The sequence below is a fragment of the Gallinula chloropus genome, assembly GCF_964237585.1.
Source record: "Gallinula chloropus genome assembly, chromosome: 11".
Lineage (NCBI taxonomy): Eukaryota > Metazoa > Chordata > Aves > Gruiformes > Rallidae > Gallinula > Gallinula chloropus.
This window is the reverse complement of record NC_140096.1, coordinates 1962732-1979747: the sequence shown is the minus strand read 5'-3', so window position 1 is coordinate 1979747 and position 17016 is coordinate 1962732. Positions and strand designations below refer to the sequence as shown.

Genomic DNA, 17016 nt, shown 5'->3' with positions numbered 1-17016 from the left:
TGGTGTCCCTTCGTGCCATGCTCATCTGCCTGATGGAATGACTTTTCCTCGGTGCAGCATCCTTGCTGCAGCTTGTTGCTGCTCAGTGGAAGGAAGAGAGCTTTGCAGGGTTTCTCTGCCCCTGTGTCCCACTGAGGGTGAGCCAAAGCCAAAGAGAGAGCTGGCAGGCAATTACCAACTTGGAGAAACAAACCACAGGTAGCTCCCTCTGAATAGGGCAGTTGCAGTGTCTCTTAAGGCTCAGGCTCCTCTTGGTCCTTCGGCATCTTATGCCACTGGCTGTTTTTAGTGACTGACGATGGGCTCCAGGCTTGGCCACTAAAACGAGTGGGGTGTAGGGCTGCCTTTAACTGTTAAAGTGGGCCCCATGCTTTAAAAGGAGTTTTTCAACTTAGATAACTTTTTTTAATAATGCCTGACACGGTTAAGCTGAGGCCATTCTGCACAACAGCTGTGTCAGAGAGATTGGACAATACCAGGATTTGATGTCGGTTGTAACTGCTTAGAAATCTGATTGCAGTGGCTGGCAGGTTATCTGTGCAGTAATGGGTGTGTTATAAAATAGGTTGCTGTGCATCTTTGGGGCGCTCTGCTCTAGTTCTGGGGAAGAAAGCTGTCCTATCTGCCTCTTGCTTCCTTCTCCCTCCCTTTAAGTTTTAAGCTCGGGTACGCTGGCTGATCAGAGGGTCAGAAATACCATGAAATTGGACCGTATTTATCAGAGACACAACTTAAAAGGTAGAGAACTTGGGTACAAATGCACAATAGTGAGGCTGAACAGCAGAGACCGTTTTACTTTGTCATAAGACAAGTGACTGAAAATATCTTACCTCTGTTACACAACTGGATGGTGCAGCCTCTTTTTAAATGTTGTTTCAGTTCTGGAAATGATAGAGGGGGGAAAAAATTGAAAGGATTCAGTGAAGGGTAATGGAAATGATTAGAGGCACAGAGAACCTTTCATATGAGCAGAGATTTAAAAAGATTAGGCCCGCTTAGTTAAGACAAGAGATGAATAAGCAGAGACACGATAGAGAGATGTGGAGTAATGAATGGCACAGAAGAGGCACGCTGGGTACTTTTATGTGCTGGTTTTTCCAAAATTAAAAGCTGAGAGAAGAAAGCTGCAAAAAAATAAGACAAGAAATTTGCTTACGATAAATAACAACAATGGAAATGTTTTAAATATGTTTTGCACAGTGCTGGCTGCTTCACCTGTGGAAGCTGCTGTTGCTGGGAGCAGAGATAATGAGCTTAGGAAAATTATGAAAAGGACTGGCTGCTCTGGGGAAAATCGTGAGCCTACTGCAGGAAAAGGGAGTTCTCCTGCAGCTTTGGAAGGGAGCAGGGTTCTCCAGCTGACATGGTCCCCTGGCTGCTGAAATAAACAGCCAGCCTCAGCGGGCTCTGGGCATTGAGACACTATGCACAGCTACCTATGGACTAGGTGTAGATGCTTACCTGCCTCGGGTACCTTCGGTGGTGTAAGGATGACCTGATTTTTTTATCCAGGTTGAGCTGGCAGGATCTTTCCCAGTGTGATTTCAGGGAGCACATCTTTTCCAACATCCCTGTTTTCTGTGATGTCTGTGCAAGTCATGCAGTGAGGCAGCTCTTGCTTTTCAGCTGACCTGCTCAGAGGCTGGCTCACCCAGGAAGGTTTCTTTCCCTTATGGGAGGGAGGATCATGAGTTGTAGCAGATCATGTCCAAAGTCCAGCAAGTTCACTGTCCAAAGATGATCAGTGCACATACTTAGAGAAGAATAAGAAATCAGAGTGTGGAAGTACAGGGAGAACTGGCAGGAGACTTCCATCTCCTGTTTTTCAGCTGGAGATTACTGTATTCAGAGGCTGTAGTGATGTTAGCCAGTCCTTGACCAAACCTGGGACCACAGTCTATGAGTCACAGAGTTTTATTATACAATAAAACCTTTGGCTACACATGGAGAAAGTTATTCTAATCTTTTTTTTTTAGCCCTAAGTCCTTGCTCTCTCTCCAAAGAGGCTTAACTGCAGGTTAAGCATAGGCTTCCCTTTACAGATGCAGAAGCAGGAACAAAACTTCAGTCTGTGTGAAACAATAAAAACTAAATATCATTTAAAAACCAATTTTTAGGTAACAGCAGGTCTATAGTAGACAAATATTCTCAGTTGGTCTGGTTTAGAGCCCTCAAAAAACTTGATGGGCACATACTGCTTAATGAACCTTCCCGAATTTCACAAAACAGGCAGGGTTTAAAGACTAGTTTCTTCCTTTCAGCGTATTGGAATGTCACTGATTTTGAACTAGGTCTGGTGCTCTAAAGCCACTTAATTTTAAAAAGGTAGGTACAAGTGTTAGAAAGTATTAAATTACTTATAGAGGACTTGATCATTCAGGAAATGGCAGAGGTTTTCCTCTCTGTATGTACTGTGCTTCCAGGGTTGTCAGGGATGCATGTTTGGTGCAGCTCAGCATCCATGCAGAAGAGAAGCATTTGGGTGCAAAATCTTCTCTTTTTCTTATTCATCTGCAGTAAATTACATCTCATGGCTTTGTGGGCCAGGCTAGGGAAGGGGCCTGTGTTTGACACCTGTGAGGTGTTCTCCCAGGCATCTTACAGAACTTTCAAACCCTATTGCAGACTTTCAAACCCTATTACAGACTTTCTCTAGTGGAATTAATTTCCTCTGCAGCAGTAATCAGACAAGTGCCTTCTTTCTGTGTGTATTATGCGTTGGTTCTCTTGCCCCAACTGAGGAGTTCTTTGGTTAATCAACGCGCTTGTAGAAGTGAAGCATCACCAGAAGACAGGGGAACAATAATATCATCACACATAGCTCCTACCTCAATTAAATTTCATGGTTGCTAACAGTTGCTGAGTCTTTTTCCCCGGGGTCATCAGGCAGTACATCCATTGCATGGGCAGACCATGCTGAGAGGTGACGCACCAAGCTTTAAATAGGTATTTATCGATGCGCCTAAAAGCCACTTAAAAATCTGGGCAATGATGACTTGGGCAACTTTTCACAACTGAGTCACTGATAAGGTTAGTAATGAACAAAACTTAAACCTCTAAATCTCTCTATTTGTAATTAAAACCTTTTCTGCTTCAGTTCATTGGGAGCATTTTTCCCTGAGTTTGTGCTGTGCAGAGGAACAACGTCAAGGGAATAATCATGGGATATTCTCAGTGCCTTTCCCATAGACTCAGAGAATACCTAGTGAAATACCTTGAAAGCTTACTCTGGAGATGCTGGATACCCAGCTGATTCCTTGGGCTCTGGTTTACTCTTTCTGGAAGCTTTGTCCTAAATTAATTTACGCACCCCCCCTGACAGTTTGTGTTTCACTTGATAACATTCCTGCTTATTGCACTGTCTATCCCAGGCAATTCCATTCTGTGGAGTTGGGTGGGATCACCTGCCAGGAAAACTGCCTTCCTACCATTCCTGCCTGTAAGCAGGTTTCCCAATGAAAGAGTTTTGCACACCTTTTCCATAAAATTTTGAATTTAACCTTTTCTTTGCATGCTCACGGGCCCAGCACACGTGCAGTGAACCCGAGGGGAATGGCAGCCTCCCACACATTCCTGTTCAGCTGTAGTTTTGTGTTCAAGCAGCAGTTCATTCAGCTTTACCTCACCTCCTGAGGGCCCTGCGGTACCTAGGAGATCTCTATGAGAACTCACCTGGATGAGGCATAGCTAAAATCAAACTCCTCACTGCACTGATACAGCATCTGTCTTCAACAGCCCACACAGCTTTTTGATGAGCATCTGTCTTGCTGTGTATTCAGTCATCATTACATGGTCAAACAGTCTTCTGAAATCACTGGAATTCCTCAAAATAGGCAAATTTAAGTAAAATGGACCATACAATGGCACTGGAACCTACCTATGGGAACTATAATATGTCTGATCCAGGATAAATTGCTTCAAGATAATTATAAGCTTCCATTCCCCTAGCAAACAGCTTTTGGTGGCTTCACAAAATACCAGTTTCTTCAGAGGGTCTTCTCACACTGGTGATCTAAAAGCTGTTTTCAGAGGGTCTTCTCACACTGGTGATCTAAAAGCTGTTATTTCTGATAATGCTGCAGTTGGAGTATTCATGTCTTGTGCTGTTGGTATCACTGCACATTACAGGGTGATGATCCAGAGGATACACCCTGGAACTTCACATGCCAAGATGGAGAAAATCAATCTCTGTTAATAACAAAAGGCAGGCTCGGTGGCGCAGAAAATCACTAGTCTGGAGCCTGTAAAGAGACTCCTTCAAAAATTCATGATTATAGAATGGAATCCTGGGCTACATTTTAGTCCTGAACGAAATCAGGATATGGAGGGGGAAAAAAAAAATCCAATTTTCATTAGGTGGAGAAAACAAAGAATAAATCCCATAAGCAAAGTCGTTGCTCACATGGAACATGATTATATGCTCAATATTTAAGAACATTTTCCAAGTTTCCCAAATACCTGATACTTTTCCCAACTACTTTTCAAATTTAATTCTGTTCTTGCTGTTTATTCACACCCCTGCTCCATCTGTATAAAATTTCTGATTGCTCTGGACAACTGCTGTAGGGTAGCTGCAGGACATTCATGATGTTCAGCCATTTAGCCAACTCAGTATTGACCTAATGGCCTGAACTCTGTAAAGTATTTGGTGATGTTCCCTGCTGATGGCATCCACAATTCTAATACAGTGTGCAATAGGTAGTAGGGAGCAAGTGTCTTTGCTTTCCTTATGAGAGAAACCTGAGGGCACTAAATACCTTTCCTTAATGCAGATTTCCCCTTTTCTGTCTATGGGAAGTCTGAATTCTTGGATCATGATCCTTTGGGGGCCAGTGTAATTTATATTCCATCCAGTGTAGGTGGCTGGGATGGCTGGTAATTTGGATGGTCTATGGCTTCAAACATGGCTTTTGCACAATCAGAGCAGGAAGAATTCCAGCTCTGCTTTTACAGTGTCTTAGCTTTCAACCTTGGCAGACCCATAATGCACTATTTGTATGGAAGAGACTGGATTATTTTAGATGTAATCTAGTCAGCTGCCTGGAAATACAGCCACTCTAAGTGTATGCTACAAGGCCTTTTTACCATATTATCATACACCAAATTATTCCTTTTGAATTATTTTTCACATATTTAATGCAGCTGCAGATCTATTCATGAAGAAACATTTCAGTAGTTCAGCTGATCAGCTCAAAACCAAGAACCTCCTGACAGTTCATCTTCTTGCTTACTTAAGCATGGCTGAGTCATGACTACAGTGAATCCAGCACGTTCTTTAAATTGTATTTATTCATTCATTCATATTGTTAGGGTGCATGTGTGAGAGGCTTGGGTGAGTACGATTTAACGTTGTGTCAGTGCCATCATCCCTGATGAAATATTATTTCACATAAATACCTATTTTCCATGTTTCCATGTTTTATGGAACAATATATTAGCAATATTTGGCTTCTCAGAACTCATTCAAATTATTTTCATTGCAAAGATGGACAAATGACAACTGAGAGACAGGGAGGGGAAAAGCAGTCTTATAATTCAAGACTGACTGGTATTTATGAATTTTCAGTAGCACTGACTGTATGAACTGGGAAAGATCAGTTTTAATTGGGGCACTCTGTCCTCTCCCAGCGTTAACTTGCACTTCCTTAGTACATTATTAAAGCATTTGCCAGCAAAGATAACATAATGCCCTTTTTGCACTTGCTGCTCTGCGGAGCATTTAGCACTGATGTGCTGATAGCAGCCCAGTCCATACCCAGTTGGGTTGGCACATAGACTTGCCAAGCTCAAGTACATTTAAATTGTAATACCCCTCCAAATCGGGAGGACATTTGCTAGTGGTCCCCATTTAGAGCTCCTCTCTCCCATTCTCTTTTTTTAATGAGCAGGAAAGACGCACACTGGATTAAACTAATGGCAAGTGATGGGTGGGAATGAACACTTGCAAAAGGTAAGGAGCTGCTTAGCATTCAGGTGCAAGCAGAGCACCACAGCTTCTGCAAACAGCTCATGTGGGATCAACTTTTATTTGGCAAGGAGGATGCCTTTCCCACTGTGCAGCACCGTTCCCAAGCTGCTGCCGTAGCAGAGGAATTAAGCAGGTGTCAGTCAAGACAAAGGAGCTGGATTCTGTGCCAAGCCAGTCAGGTTAATGAGGTGCTCTGCTTTAGGAGACTGGAAGGAAGTTTGGTGTGGTAACCAGGCACGTTAGGGAGAGTTGGCTTTGTTTCCATGCACTCCTGTTTGTCGTGAGGAGTCACCACCATGGTGGCTGCTGGATTGCAGGATGCTCCAGGAGGAGCTTGCTGCCTGGAATGCTCAGGGGGGACGGTGTGCACCATCAGGCCGGTGCCTGGCTGTCCACAGGCTCACAGCAGCACAAGGCTTCCATCACGACCAAGGGAAAAACCAGGGGTGAAGATTTTAGTGTCTGTCTGTCTGTCTCCCCGTTCTGTTTCCAGTGACTGTGTTGGCTCCGGCTGCTCACACTGAGGTTAACTTGGGTCCTGAGAGAGCCAGAGTAAACGGTGTGGTTCTGTTTGCAATCTGACCCTCTGCCACTGTGTGTGAGCAGGCATTTTGTACCCAAAACAGCTCCAAATTACTGCACGTAAACCATAATCTTCCGGTGGGAGCACTGTAGTTTCCCATTTTGCTGCTAATTGGATGATGCACTGGCAATAGTCGTTGTTAACATGGCTGGTGCTGGGCAGGGCATGCTGATGGGAGGCTTTTATTTAGAAAGCTTGCAAAACTGCAGTGACTGGCCCCGTTTGACAGCAATTGAAACCAATCATCAATTAACTAAATAACAGCCAATTAGCTTGAAGAGAGAGAAAAAAAATAAAGGAAGAAAATTGCTTACTTCACATTCTTTGGTGAAGCAAACACCAGTCAGAGGATGGGAGGGGGTGGGTTTTTTTTCTTTTTCCTGTGAGAAGACAAGATGGCAAAAGATGTGCAGAAAAGGCACAGTGGGGTTTTTTTTTTAAACATCTTTTTCTCACTTGAGAATATTTGAGAAAGGAGCTAAGAACATCTTAAGCTCCAGAGACATTTAATTTCCTTTGATTTTTTTTTTTTTTAAATCAAAATTGCAATCCTTATGCAAGTGCAGTTTTTCCTCCTTTCTTTCACGCTGCTGTAGGATACTTTAGGCACAAGGGCAGCTCCACTGAAGCTGACTGCCTTCCCAAGGAAAGGCCAGCAAACAGCTGGTTGCTGTGTGATGTGAACACAGGCAGGGCTGCGACCTTAACGTTTGCATCACCAGACCAAGCCCTTGCTCCTTCGTATTGTATGGACTTTATGGGTCCACAGGTGAGACATCAGAACCTTTAATGTTGGAGGACATGAAGCAACCAGAGGTGCTAGGAGGCAGATGAGTGGTGCTGTCAGGACTGGCATTTTGGTCTTGGGTTCTTCCAAGACACGTTTCATGTCTGAATCCTTTTCTGAACCTGGGCAATAGTGCCAAAAGGGATTAATTGAGTCAAAGCCTTTGCACAGTGCAAGCCAAGAAGAAAAAGCCTCTCCCCTGGATTGTTGCTCTTTGTTTTAACTGTTAGCACAATGCTGTCTCCTCAGAAGCAGCAGTGCAATTCAATGTGAAGACTAAAGCTTGATCCTGTAAGCTTTCAGCCATGGTCTCCTTTAACTCTTGCCAGTCCCAGCACAGAGGCTGCTGTCTGCGTGGGTCTCTGACAGCTGGGCTTTCGGTGCGTGGTACACTGGGCAGAGAAAGAGCATGGATTAGACTAAAGAGGCAGCTGCTACAAGCTAACTTAATATTGCTGGGTTAGTAAGAGATGACCATTTACCCATGGCATCCCAGCTTTGAATTTGTATTGCATTTTCCTCATCAGCAGTTCAGATCAGCAGTTAATGCACAAAGGCATTATGTGGCCTCGCCTGTCAGGCTGGACCATAGCTGGTCCCTTGGGGTCGACATCTGGGCTACGTCTGCCTAATGTCCATTAGTTGCATCAATCAATAATTCTTCACTTAGGCTTTTTACTCATCGTTCGAGAAGATTTTGTTGCACTGCTCTGAGCTGCTCACAGCATCCTTTCACAGGTTTCAAATTGTGTTACTCTTATGTTAATACTTCCAGGGCCCACGTTTCATAATTGGATGCTGGAAGGTAAAAGGTCTGCCTCTTTGCCATGGGGACCACGGCAAATATTGGATGCTTTCTCATTACCTCAGGGGAGGTGCAGCGCTGCACATATTGATCTGTTACTTTCTTACAGGAACATTTTACACCTGAATGCAAGTTCAAAGAATCGGTATTTGAAAACTACTACGTGACGTACTCCTCGATGATCTACAGACAGCAGCAGTCTGGCCGGGGTTGGTATTTGGGGCTTAACAAAGAAGGAGAAATAATGAAGGGAAACCACGTGAAGAAAAACAAACCTGCAGCACACTTTCTTCCAAAACCATTAAAAGGTAATTGCTTGGGTTTGCTCCATCTCTCTGAACTGGCATTACCTCGTGTCAGAGATGTTTAGTTGCAGCACATACATATTTGATGGGCTCAGCTACTCCTGTCACAGGAGGAGAATGTCCTGTAACACACTGTTAAGCTAACCAGAGCTATGGGGTTTAGGTTTCTTTATGTTACCTCTGCATTTCTCTACATTACCTCAAACCTAACTGCATGTGCATACTAGTTTCTTTGTGCCCAGTGTCTCCATTATCAGGAAGGAAGAATCTACCTGGAATGGCTCAAACATCTGCTCACAGGCCATCATGGGCTTGCTGTATAGCTTGTCAATCTGTGCCTTATGTTACAGGATGTTTGTCTGCCTGTCTTTGCCTGACATAAAGCTCTAATGTGTGCAATTAATGTGGGATCAGCAGGTGACATTAAAGGTAATAGTTCATATGTATAATGCTGTGTATTACAGGCCAGGACCCAGGGTCATCCCAGTTTACTAAGGCATCTGAATCAGACCTGTGGTCAGACTCGGGTCCCTCTTTGGTCAATGCAAAGGGGGAGATCTCGGTCAATGTATGGAGGTGCTCCTGTTCTCCAGTGCTCTTTCCTTAAGAGGAATGACACCCTCTGCTTCTGGTCTGTGCTCTCAGAAGTAGCCTTTTAAGGCAGCATCATTTTGAAACGTGAGAGGGTATCTCAAAGGCACCTAGCCCTGTGTGCATGCTGGACTAGTCTGGCGGTCCACACTTAGGACTAGGTTTTAGGCAATTGAAGTTGAGGTTCATCCTCACTTCTAATGTGTGTGAAAACAAAGGAAATAGAAGACTGAAAACCCATTTTTGCACTCACCTGCTTAGGCTCTGTATACAAATAACAGGTCAAATCACAGCTGTTGACAATGCTGCTTCATCAGTGGTAAGGAAATGGTGATTTCTATCAGCTTAGGTCTAGCTTAACAGACTTTGGTAAGTGCAGTGGGTAAGTGGGTGATTTAACTGGGAGAGGGAGGGATCTGGTTGTTTTCCCTTCTCTTAAATGTCAATCCCCTGAAGAGAAGCTCAGAGGTTTCTAGGTTTGAAATAGGTCTCTGTGCCGTGTTTCTTTCATCTGCTCCTTATGTTGCATCCTGCTGAATGAAAACTCCCAACATTTTGCAGCCGAACTTTGCACCAACAGACCGAGTAGCCCGTAACAAGTGCTGATGTGCTGCCTCTCTTTTGCTTTGCAGTGGCCATGTACAAAGAGCCTTCCCTCCACGATCTCACAGAGTTCTCAAGATCTGGAAGTGGGACCCCAACAAAGAGCAGAAGCGTTTCAGGAGTGCTAAACGGGGGTAAATCCATGAGCCAAAACGAGTCAACGTAGCCAGGTTCAGGCAAGCCAAGTGCTCTCTAAACAGAACCTTACCTCTGGATGCAGTTGAATTCTTACTAGCAGTCTTTCATCCAAACGTTCAATTGCCCAGGACAAGCCACCGAACTTGCATAGGTCACTCGTTTATCAGCCATTAGATCTACTGGTTGTCAGAGGATATATCCCAATAATGTAGAATATGCTTGTGCATATCACAAGGCACTTGGATAGCCAGCAAACATAACTGCGGAATAAATCTCGGAGAAGAAATGTCCAGCTCTTTCTCTCTCTCTCTTTTTCTCTCTCTCTCTTTCTCTCTCTCTCCTATGCTTTGTGGAATACGAAACAAAACAAACATTTCACAGCATTCACTGCTGATAAGAATTTGCTTTCCAACTCAGAAAAAAAAGACCACTTTTGCTCTTCAAAGGAAATTTTAATGCTTGTATGTTTTATAGGGGCAAACAAAAAAACAAAGATGTAAACTCTGTTGTTTCCTTGGCTTACCGTTTTATATCTAAGGCTTGATAAAAAAATTTATCCTTTAATTTGGAATAGCGCAACTTTTTGATTTCTGAACTCCAATGGGTCTTTAAAGCTATGTCTTTAAAAATATAATTAAAACTTCAGGGTTGGAACTGAGAGTTGGTGTCTCAGGCTCAAGCAAACAGTGTTCTTGTGGTTTTAAACACAATGAAATATAAATTTTTATAGATTTGTAGTTTCTGGTAAAGTTCTTGTGCTAACCCCAGTCTGTAGGAATTGAGTTGTTTTGTTATCCCAAATGGAAGTTAACAGAAAGGGATAAAATTATCCTCCAGTGTAGATTTCTCTTAATTCCATTTTGTGTGTCATGTTAAACTATTGTCGTGGCTTCTTTTCTAAAGACAGAAACTGTGGAATTAAGGTGACTTAATTTTTTTATAAGAAACGTCTTATTTGTAAAAGTCCTTTCACTGTAACGGGCACGTGAATATTGTGTAGGAGGAAGCGTTAGGACAGGTTACCCCCTAAACAACATATACTTATACATGCTATTGGAAACAATTGTTTAAAACAGAAAAAAAAACGTAGTTAGGTTTCCATTTAGGTCATCATGTCTGTTGCATGGGAGAAAGTTGGAATATTGGCATAGAGTTGCATGATGTGTAAGATTTTGTGCATTAATCATCGTTGGATTCTGTGCTCCAAAACTGACATAGTTCTGTGCGGGCAGCTTTCTGCCTCGTACGCCAGAGTTGTTTATTATTTGTTGTATACACAACCATGCACTGAATAAACTATTTATATTAAGATGTACTTTTTAAAAAAAAAAGCTCGTTTGATTATCTGATGTACATCGGTGGTTAAGGGAAAGGGAAAGGGTTGGCAGTTCAATTATGAAGTTATAAAAGATACTGTTATTAAAAATTGGAGTCTTTCTGTGTAATGGGTTATTCCCCTGCAATGCCATACACTATAAAAATGAGAACACGGTCTTTCTTTTGGCAATTGCTAGAACTGGTCCTACATGCCCAGCTGAGATACTCAAAACATAGTGACAATTAAGTGCCACAAAGTCTTGGTGACGTCTCCTCTGCTGCGCACGCTGCCGGAGCCCCAGTGAATTGCCCTCCGCTGCTTTGAGCTGCTCCAGCTTCTCTGTGTCTGCCCTCCCCATCAGACAACCTTAGCACAGCCATGTAGCATAACCCCCCCAAGCACACCTCCCCGCAGTACAGGGCTCCCAGAGATAGCTGGTACATTAACACCAGTTGTGCCAGAGTAGCACCTTGAGGATGCTCAGAGTGTGCTGTGCATCGCTGCGGGCACGCAGCTTTATCTGGGCTTGAGGAATACGGCTCCTGTGCCTCCTGCATTCATGCACGTGGTCTGGAGAGAAAAATGTCCCTCTTACTTCCCTTTTGCTACAAAAACATCATCTTGGGCAGCTCTGACAGGTGACCTTCACTCATTAAGGTGTTTTGAGAAGTTCTAGGAGGACCAAGTTCCCACCACTGGTGGCTGACAAACCAGTTCTGGAAGGAAGGGCGTAATGGAAAATAGAGACAAAAACTACCTATAAATATTAGCTAAAAATAACATCAGGTATTCTGTTGTTTTCTCTCTGTCCCTCCCACTTGACCAAGCTGGAATTAGACCTCAGGTGAGGCTAGGACAATGTTTGTGGTTGTTTTTTTTAAAAGGGGCTGAGAGAGGAGGGAAGAAGATTATGTTCCACATAAACCCCCTGGATTTGTTGCTCTGTGACAAGTAGTAGGCAAAGAGCTCCAGCTTGTTGAGCTCCCATACTGGAGTAGGGCACTGCCCTCCCAAATACTTGCCGGCCTTCAGAGGGCCTGGGAGTCCTCATCTCACCTGTTTACCAAGAGTAAAGAAGGTGGGAGCACAACAAATGCCAGATAAATCCTTAAAAATTGAAGATGCATCTGTGATTGCTCCAGTGGTTTTGATAACTCCGTGAGCCAGGAGTGTCTGTTCCCTTCAGCCAAGTGTACCGTGCCCTTGTGGAACATTTCTCTTAATGCTTCCAACCCCAGATACCAGATTTAATGATGTCCATGTTCCAAAAAAAGGAGTCTGAGTGCCTTAGGAACATAAAAACCTGAATAAAAATAGATATATTTGTGGCAAAGCTAGTTAGATACATTGTTCAATTCCAAGCATTTACCATCCTAAAGATAACTGGAGGTCTGACGCTTTGCTTTACAGTTGCATCCTTGCTCTTATTCCCATCTCCAGTACCTCCAATCTTGAAGGTCATCTGCAGTGAAAGAAAAATGCTCATCTCACAAATTGTTCTGAGGTCTGTACCCTGGCCCATCTTTCCTATTGACAGTGGCATCAGCTGTGAGCATTCACTGCCATAGTCCCTAGTTTCAGAGGTTTCTAACATACCAAGCTAACAAACACTACTTGTGGATTGAGGAGAGAGATCTGGTGACAGATGAGCCATAAGCAGCTGATTCTGATAATTATTTTAATTTTTTTTTTATAAACCTGTTCCAATAATAGTTCTTCCTTCAGGGTACTGTGGACTGACAGGAGAATACCCTTGATAGTGTCTCCCATGTGCACTATGGGCAACATGGGGTATCATGCACAGGGTTTTACTTGTAGTCCCTGGAGCCACAGACTGAGATTTAATAAGAAGACTTAAACGTGCCTTCACAGATAGTGACATGCAGGTGATACTCTGATGTAGATGGCAAAGCCCCTTGGGTAGGTAGGAGTGTGGCTTCAGTAGAGGATCAGATTTAGGAACCAGACTTCACTTACTTACCCTTCAGCACCCATGAATTATAACGTTCAATAGATCACAGACTTACAAGTTTCCTTCAAGAAATCTGCTAGATATTGGAAAAAATGTCCATGTTGATGTTTGTCAAAAAAAAAAAACCCCAAAACTTATAGCCACTGGTCACTCCACCTAGCTCTGCCACATGCCCAATGTGAGAGGACAGTAAGATGCACCCTGGAACAAGTGCAAAACCCAGGGGCTGGTATGAAACCAAGCCCTGCACTGGCTGCGAGCCACTTACTTACCATCTGCAGCCCGTTTGGGCTCAGGCCCTGCTTCTAGTGCCAATGTGATGATGGCTGATGCTTTTCATCTGCCATTTCTCTTGCCCCTGCTTCTCCAGTGATGCTGCCCACACTCCATGCAGCAGACCACTGGCCTGGAGTTGGCTCAGGAGGTGCAAAAACCAGCACAGCAGCTTTGTGATGCACCTGGGCTTCCTCTGGCAAAGCCCTGAGCCACGGCAAGGACTGTGTGGAGACCTGGCAAAAGGCTGACAAATACTACCTGCCAACCCAAAAGAAACAGGTCACCCATGAAATGGGAGGAACAATGCTACAAAAAATTGCTGCCTTTTTTGTGATCCACCTGTCAGAGCTGCTTTCTTGGAGGCCTCTGCAAGGGACTCAGGCATTGCCTGCTTGTCCTGGTTTTGGGGCACAGGAGGGTGGGAAGAGATTTTTCTCTGTATCACAGAGACCTTTCTTTTACCATTTTCTTCTTTTCAATTAATTTCCTTCATGCTACCTCATAGCATGGTTGTATCTCCATAGCCACTTGCTCAGCCATGTTCATCGCTGGCACGATGGAAGACAATTCCCTACTTGGGGAAAATAGCTCCAAGTCACCCCAGGGAAGAGCGGTGCCCCTTCTGCAGCACCATCTGATGTCCCCACCACTGGTGGCCAGCCTACGGGCCAGGCTTTTCCTGTGGGATAAAGATGGTGTGATGAGCTCAGGGATGCTGTGGTATGCCAGACCTCTCCCCAGCTGAGGCCCAGCATGAGAGCCAGGTCTGGCAGAGCTCTGCTGTGTCTTGAGTATCTCTGCATGGAGACCAGAGCCAGCTCTAATAGGTTTAAATGGCTCCCTGACAAATCCATGACCAGGACACTTTTGCAGGACAGAATCTGTACGTAACAACCTCCTATCTTCTAATAAATAATTCTCTCTAAAACAGACTCCCTCTCGTCTGGGCTCTGATTTTTAGCCACTGCAGATATTTATTTAAGGGTTCTCTACCTCATCACTGGTGCATTACACCATTGCTTTACTTTCCTATGTTAACATTGTCCTTTTCCTACGGCTTCTCAGCCAGAGGAGCCACTTGAGCGGCCAAGCCAAGACCATCGCAGAGAGATCCTTCAGTTTGCTGAAGCCTCAACCTGTTCCATGGAGGACACAGAAAAGTATTTTACCAGCTCAGGGAATGCCTACTCTAAATATTGGAGCTCAGTGTCCTATATGGTGTAAGACCAAGATGAAACCACTGTGAGTTTTCTCTGACTTTGGCTCTCCAAAAAGCACTTACCAAAATGAATAGCAGAAAGGCTGTATAAAACAAGCTGGTTTCTTAAGAAAAAGCCCTATCATGCAATCCACCCTGTGTAACAGCAGCTTTTTGGGGGAGGATGTTCTTGGCAACTTAAAAGTCCCAACTCAGATCACAGGGCACATTTTTAAAGCCATTTTAATAAATCCCTTCCCTAGCAGGAGCAGAGGTGTGGGGCCCTGCTCTTGCCTGGCAGGTTGGTACCAAGGCTTGTGCCTTTTGGAGACCAGGGTTTGCTCATGCATGATGGCTTTACTGCTGAGTGACTGCGTTAGCAGCACTTGTCCTGCTCTGGGAACATGCCACGTCAGCCTGGGGTGGGGGGGGGGCACTCAGTCACCCTGCCCTTACACAGCTCCTCTCACGGGGAAGTTTAAATATTAAAGGAAAACCCAAATTTGAAACACGTTTTACATTAACCAGAGAAATTGAAGTAATAAATTATTCCATCTCATCAGGACCTGGAAGACAGTTTATGCCCTTCAGAGATCATTATTAACGATTTGGAAGTTAAGATTCTTAAATGCCACGTATGGAAAATTACCTTTGAGCATCCGGAGGGGTAATTTTTTCCCCACATATGTTTAGCCTTTCTCACCTAAATTCAACAACAGGAGGGGCAGGGTGAATGCTTTCATCTCCCACAGGTTTCCCAGCATCGCATGTTGCCTTTCAAATGCCTTTTCTGAGCTTGTCCCCATGCCAATGGAAGGGTCACGTGTCCACCCTCCACCAAGGGCCATCACGTTGGTAGATGGAAGAGGAGTCGTCCCTGTCCCAGCATTTGTAGCACACAGAGCTGGTTGATCTGTCAAGATGTTGAGTGGGGCTCATCTGAGCTGTCAGAGGGATATTTTAGGGGGGGACACACAGCAGACTGCCAGTTCTCACTCTGTGCTCCTGTGCAGAGCCCTCTCAGCTCAGGTGATGCTCTCAGAGAAACCTGGGGGGAATTCAGCAGCTTTGCAGGGAGAAGAGCTGCTGAGGAGCTGGTGGCACAGCGCTGGTAGCTGTGGGTGTCTGGCCATGGTGGCAATGATGCTAGGAGGACTGTGGTTGGCACCTCTTAAAATTAATTCATTAGTGAATAGACTGCAAAGCTCCAAAAAGTCATTTTGTCAGGATTTGTCACCCACACCTTCAGGAAAACTAAGGCACAAAGAAAAGCCCTATCCAACCAGGGTGAGCGGGTCAGTCTCTTGCCCTTCCTTTGCATATTGGTTTAATTCGGTCACTGGACCCAGTTACACAAAGCAGAACCTGCACATGGAGCAGCAGCACAGGCTCCATATTTCCAAACCTTTGCAGCAGGGAAGTTTCACATAGACAAGAACCCAGGGCTCTCTTAACAATGTGTTTTGAAGAAAACCATAGTGAGGTTTGAGCCAAAGTCAGTGAAAACTCTCCTCTTTTTCCTACTGCAAGCTCCAGCTCAGCCCTAGAGACAAAACCTCAGGGAGACAGGTCTGTGGAGGAAAGGTCTACAGAACCCCTCTCAAGGAAAACAGGAAAAGAAAACGTAGAAAAGACTTTATGTGAAGTAGTGTTGTACTCAGAGACCCTCCAAAGGATACTTGGAACATCCCTGGTGCTGCACAGACACGTGCTCACGGGAAGCAGTAGTGGGAATAAAGCGTCAGAAGGGAATTTACTCCTGCTCAGGGGTGTTTCTGGTGACAGTGGCTTTGCTGCAGGTTCCTCCAGATCACTGCTACAGCTCTACCAAAGATGTTTTAGAGTAATGAAGCAGAAGCGCTGCTTTGCTCATGATTAAGAGGACAAGGTCAGTAAAGGAAGGTGTGGAGGGGGTGCAGCCTAAGAATCAGAGAGCATCTCCATGAGGGGTAGCAAAACCACGCTGAGTGTAACAGGACTCAACTCACACCCTGACCCACACACAGTGCAGCAAAATAATAGGGCACAGTTCAGGCTCCTCTGCTGGGGATGTCTCAAGGCTGGATCCTAATCTTGTTGCAGAACACACCACAGACTCCAGCAAGTCTGGATTTCCCTGCTGATTTGAAGTACCTTTATCTAAACCAGCAATTCACCCTATTGCTGAAGGACCTCAGCTATTACTTCATGCAGAAGCACAGTGGTTAATCTGTGAAATATTTTTAGATAACAAAATTAACCGGTTCAAAACTTAATTAATCCTATTTCCTTCCCAAATGGTTTCCTTCAAATGGTACTTGAAATACTTTTACTTTCTCCCATTGTCTGCCTAATGCACTGATGAACTTTTCTTTCTGAGCTTCTCCTTATTTTAATTGTCTGCTCATCCAACCATCCATCCTGATAATTAAGCAAGTTAATAATACAGAGTGATCTTTAAAAATTAAACTTCTTTCATTGTTAAGAAAAGCA

The 17016-nt window shown here is 44.2% G+C and overlaps 1 protein-coding gene across 4 annotated transcripts in view; it reads left to right on the top strand.

Annotated features, from left to right (window-relative positions):
- FGF13 (fibroblast growth factor 13) overlaps window positions 1-14278 on the top strand; it is a gene marked incomplete at its 5' end in the record, with an annotated part of 248089 nt that extends 233811 nt beyond the window's left edge. For all 4 annotated transcript variants that reach the window (XM_084269244.1, XM_084269247.1, XM_084269245.1 and 1 more), the window contains 2 exons: window positions 8253-8451; window positions 9672-14278. In XM_084269244.1, coding sequence (XP_084125370.1) covers window positions 8253-8451; window positions 9672-9808 — 336 coding nt within the window. In that variant the 3' untranslated portion in view covers window positions 9809-14278. The remainder of the gene's footprint in view (window positions 1-8252; window positions 8452-9671) is intronic.
- Between the last annotated feature and the right edge of the window lie 2738 nt (window positions 14279-17016).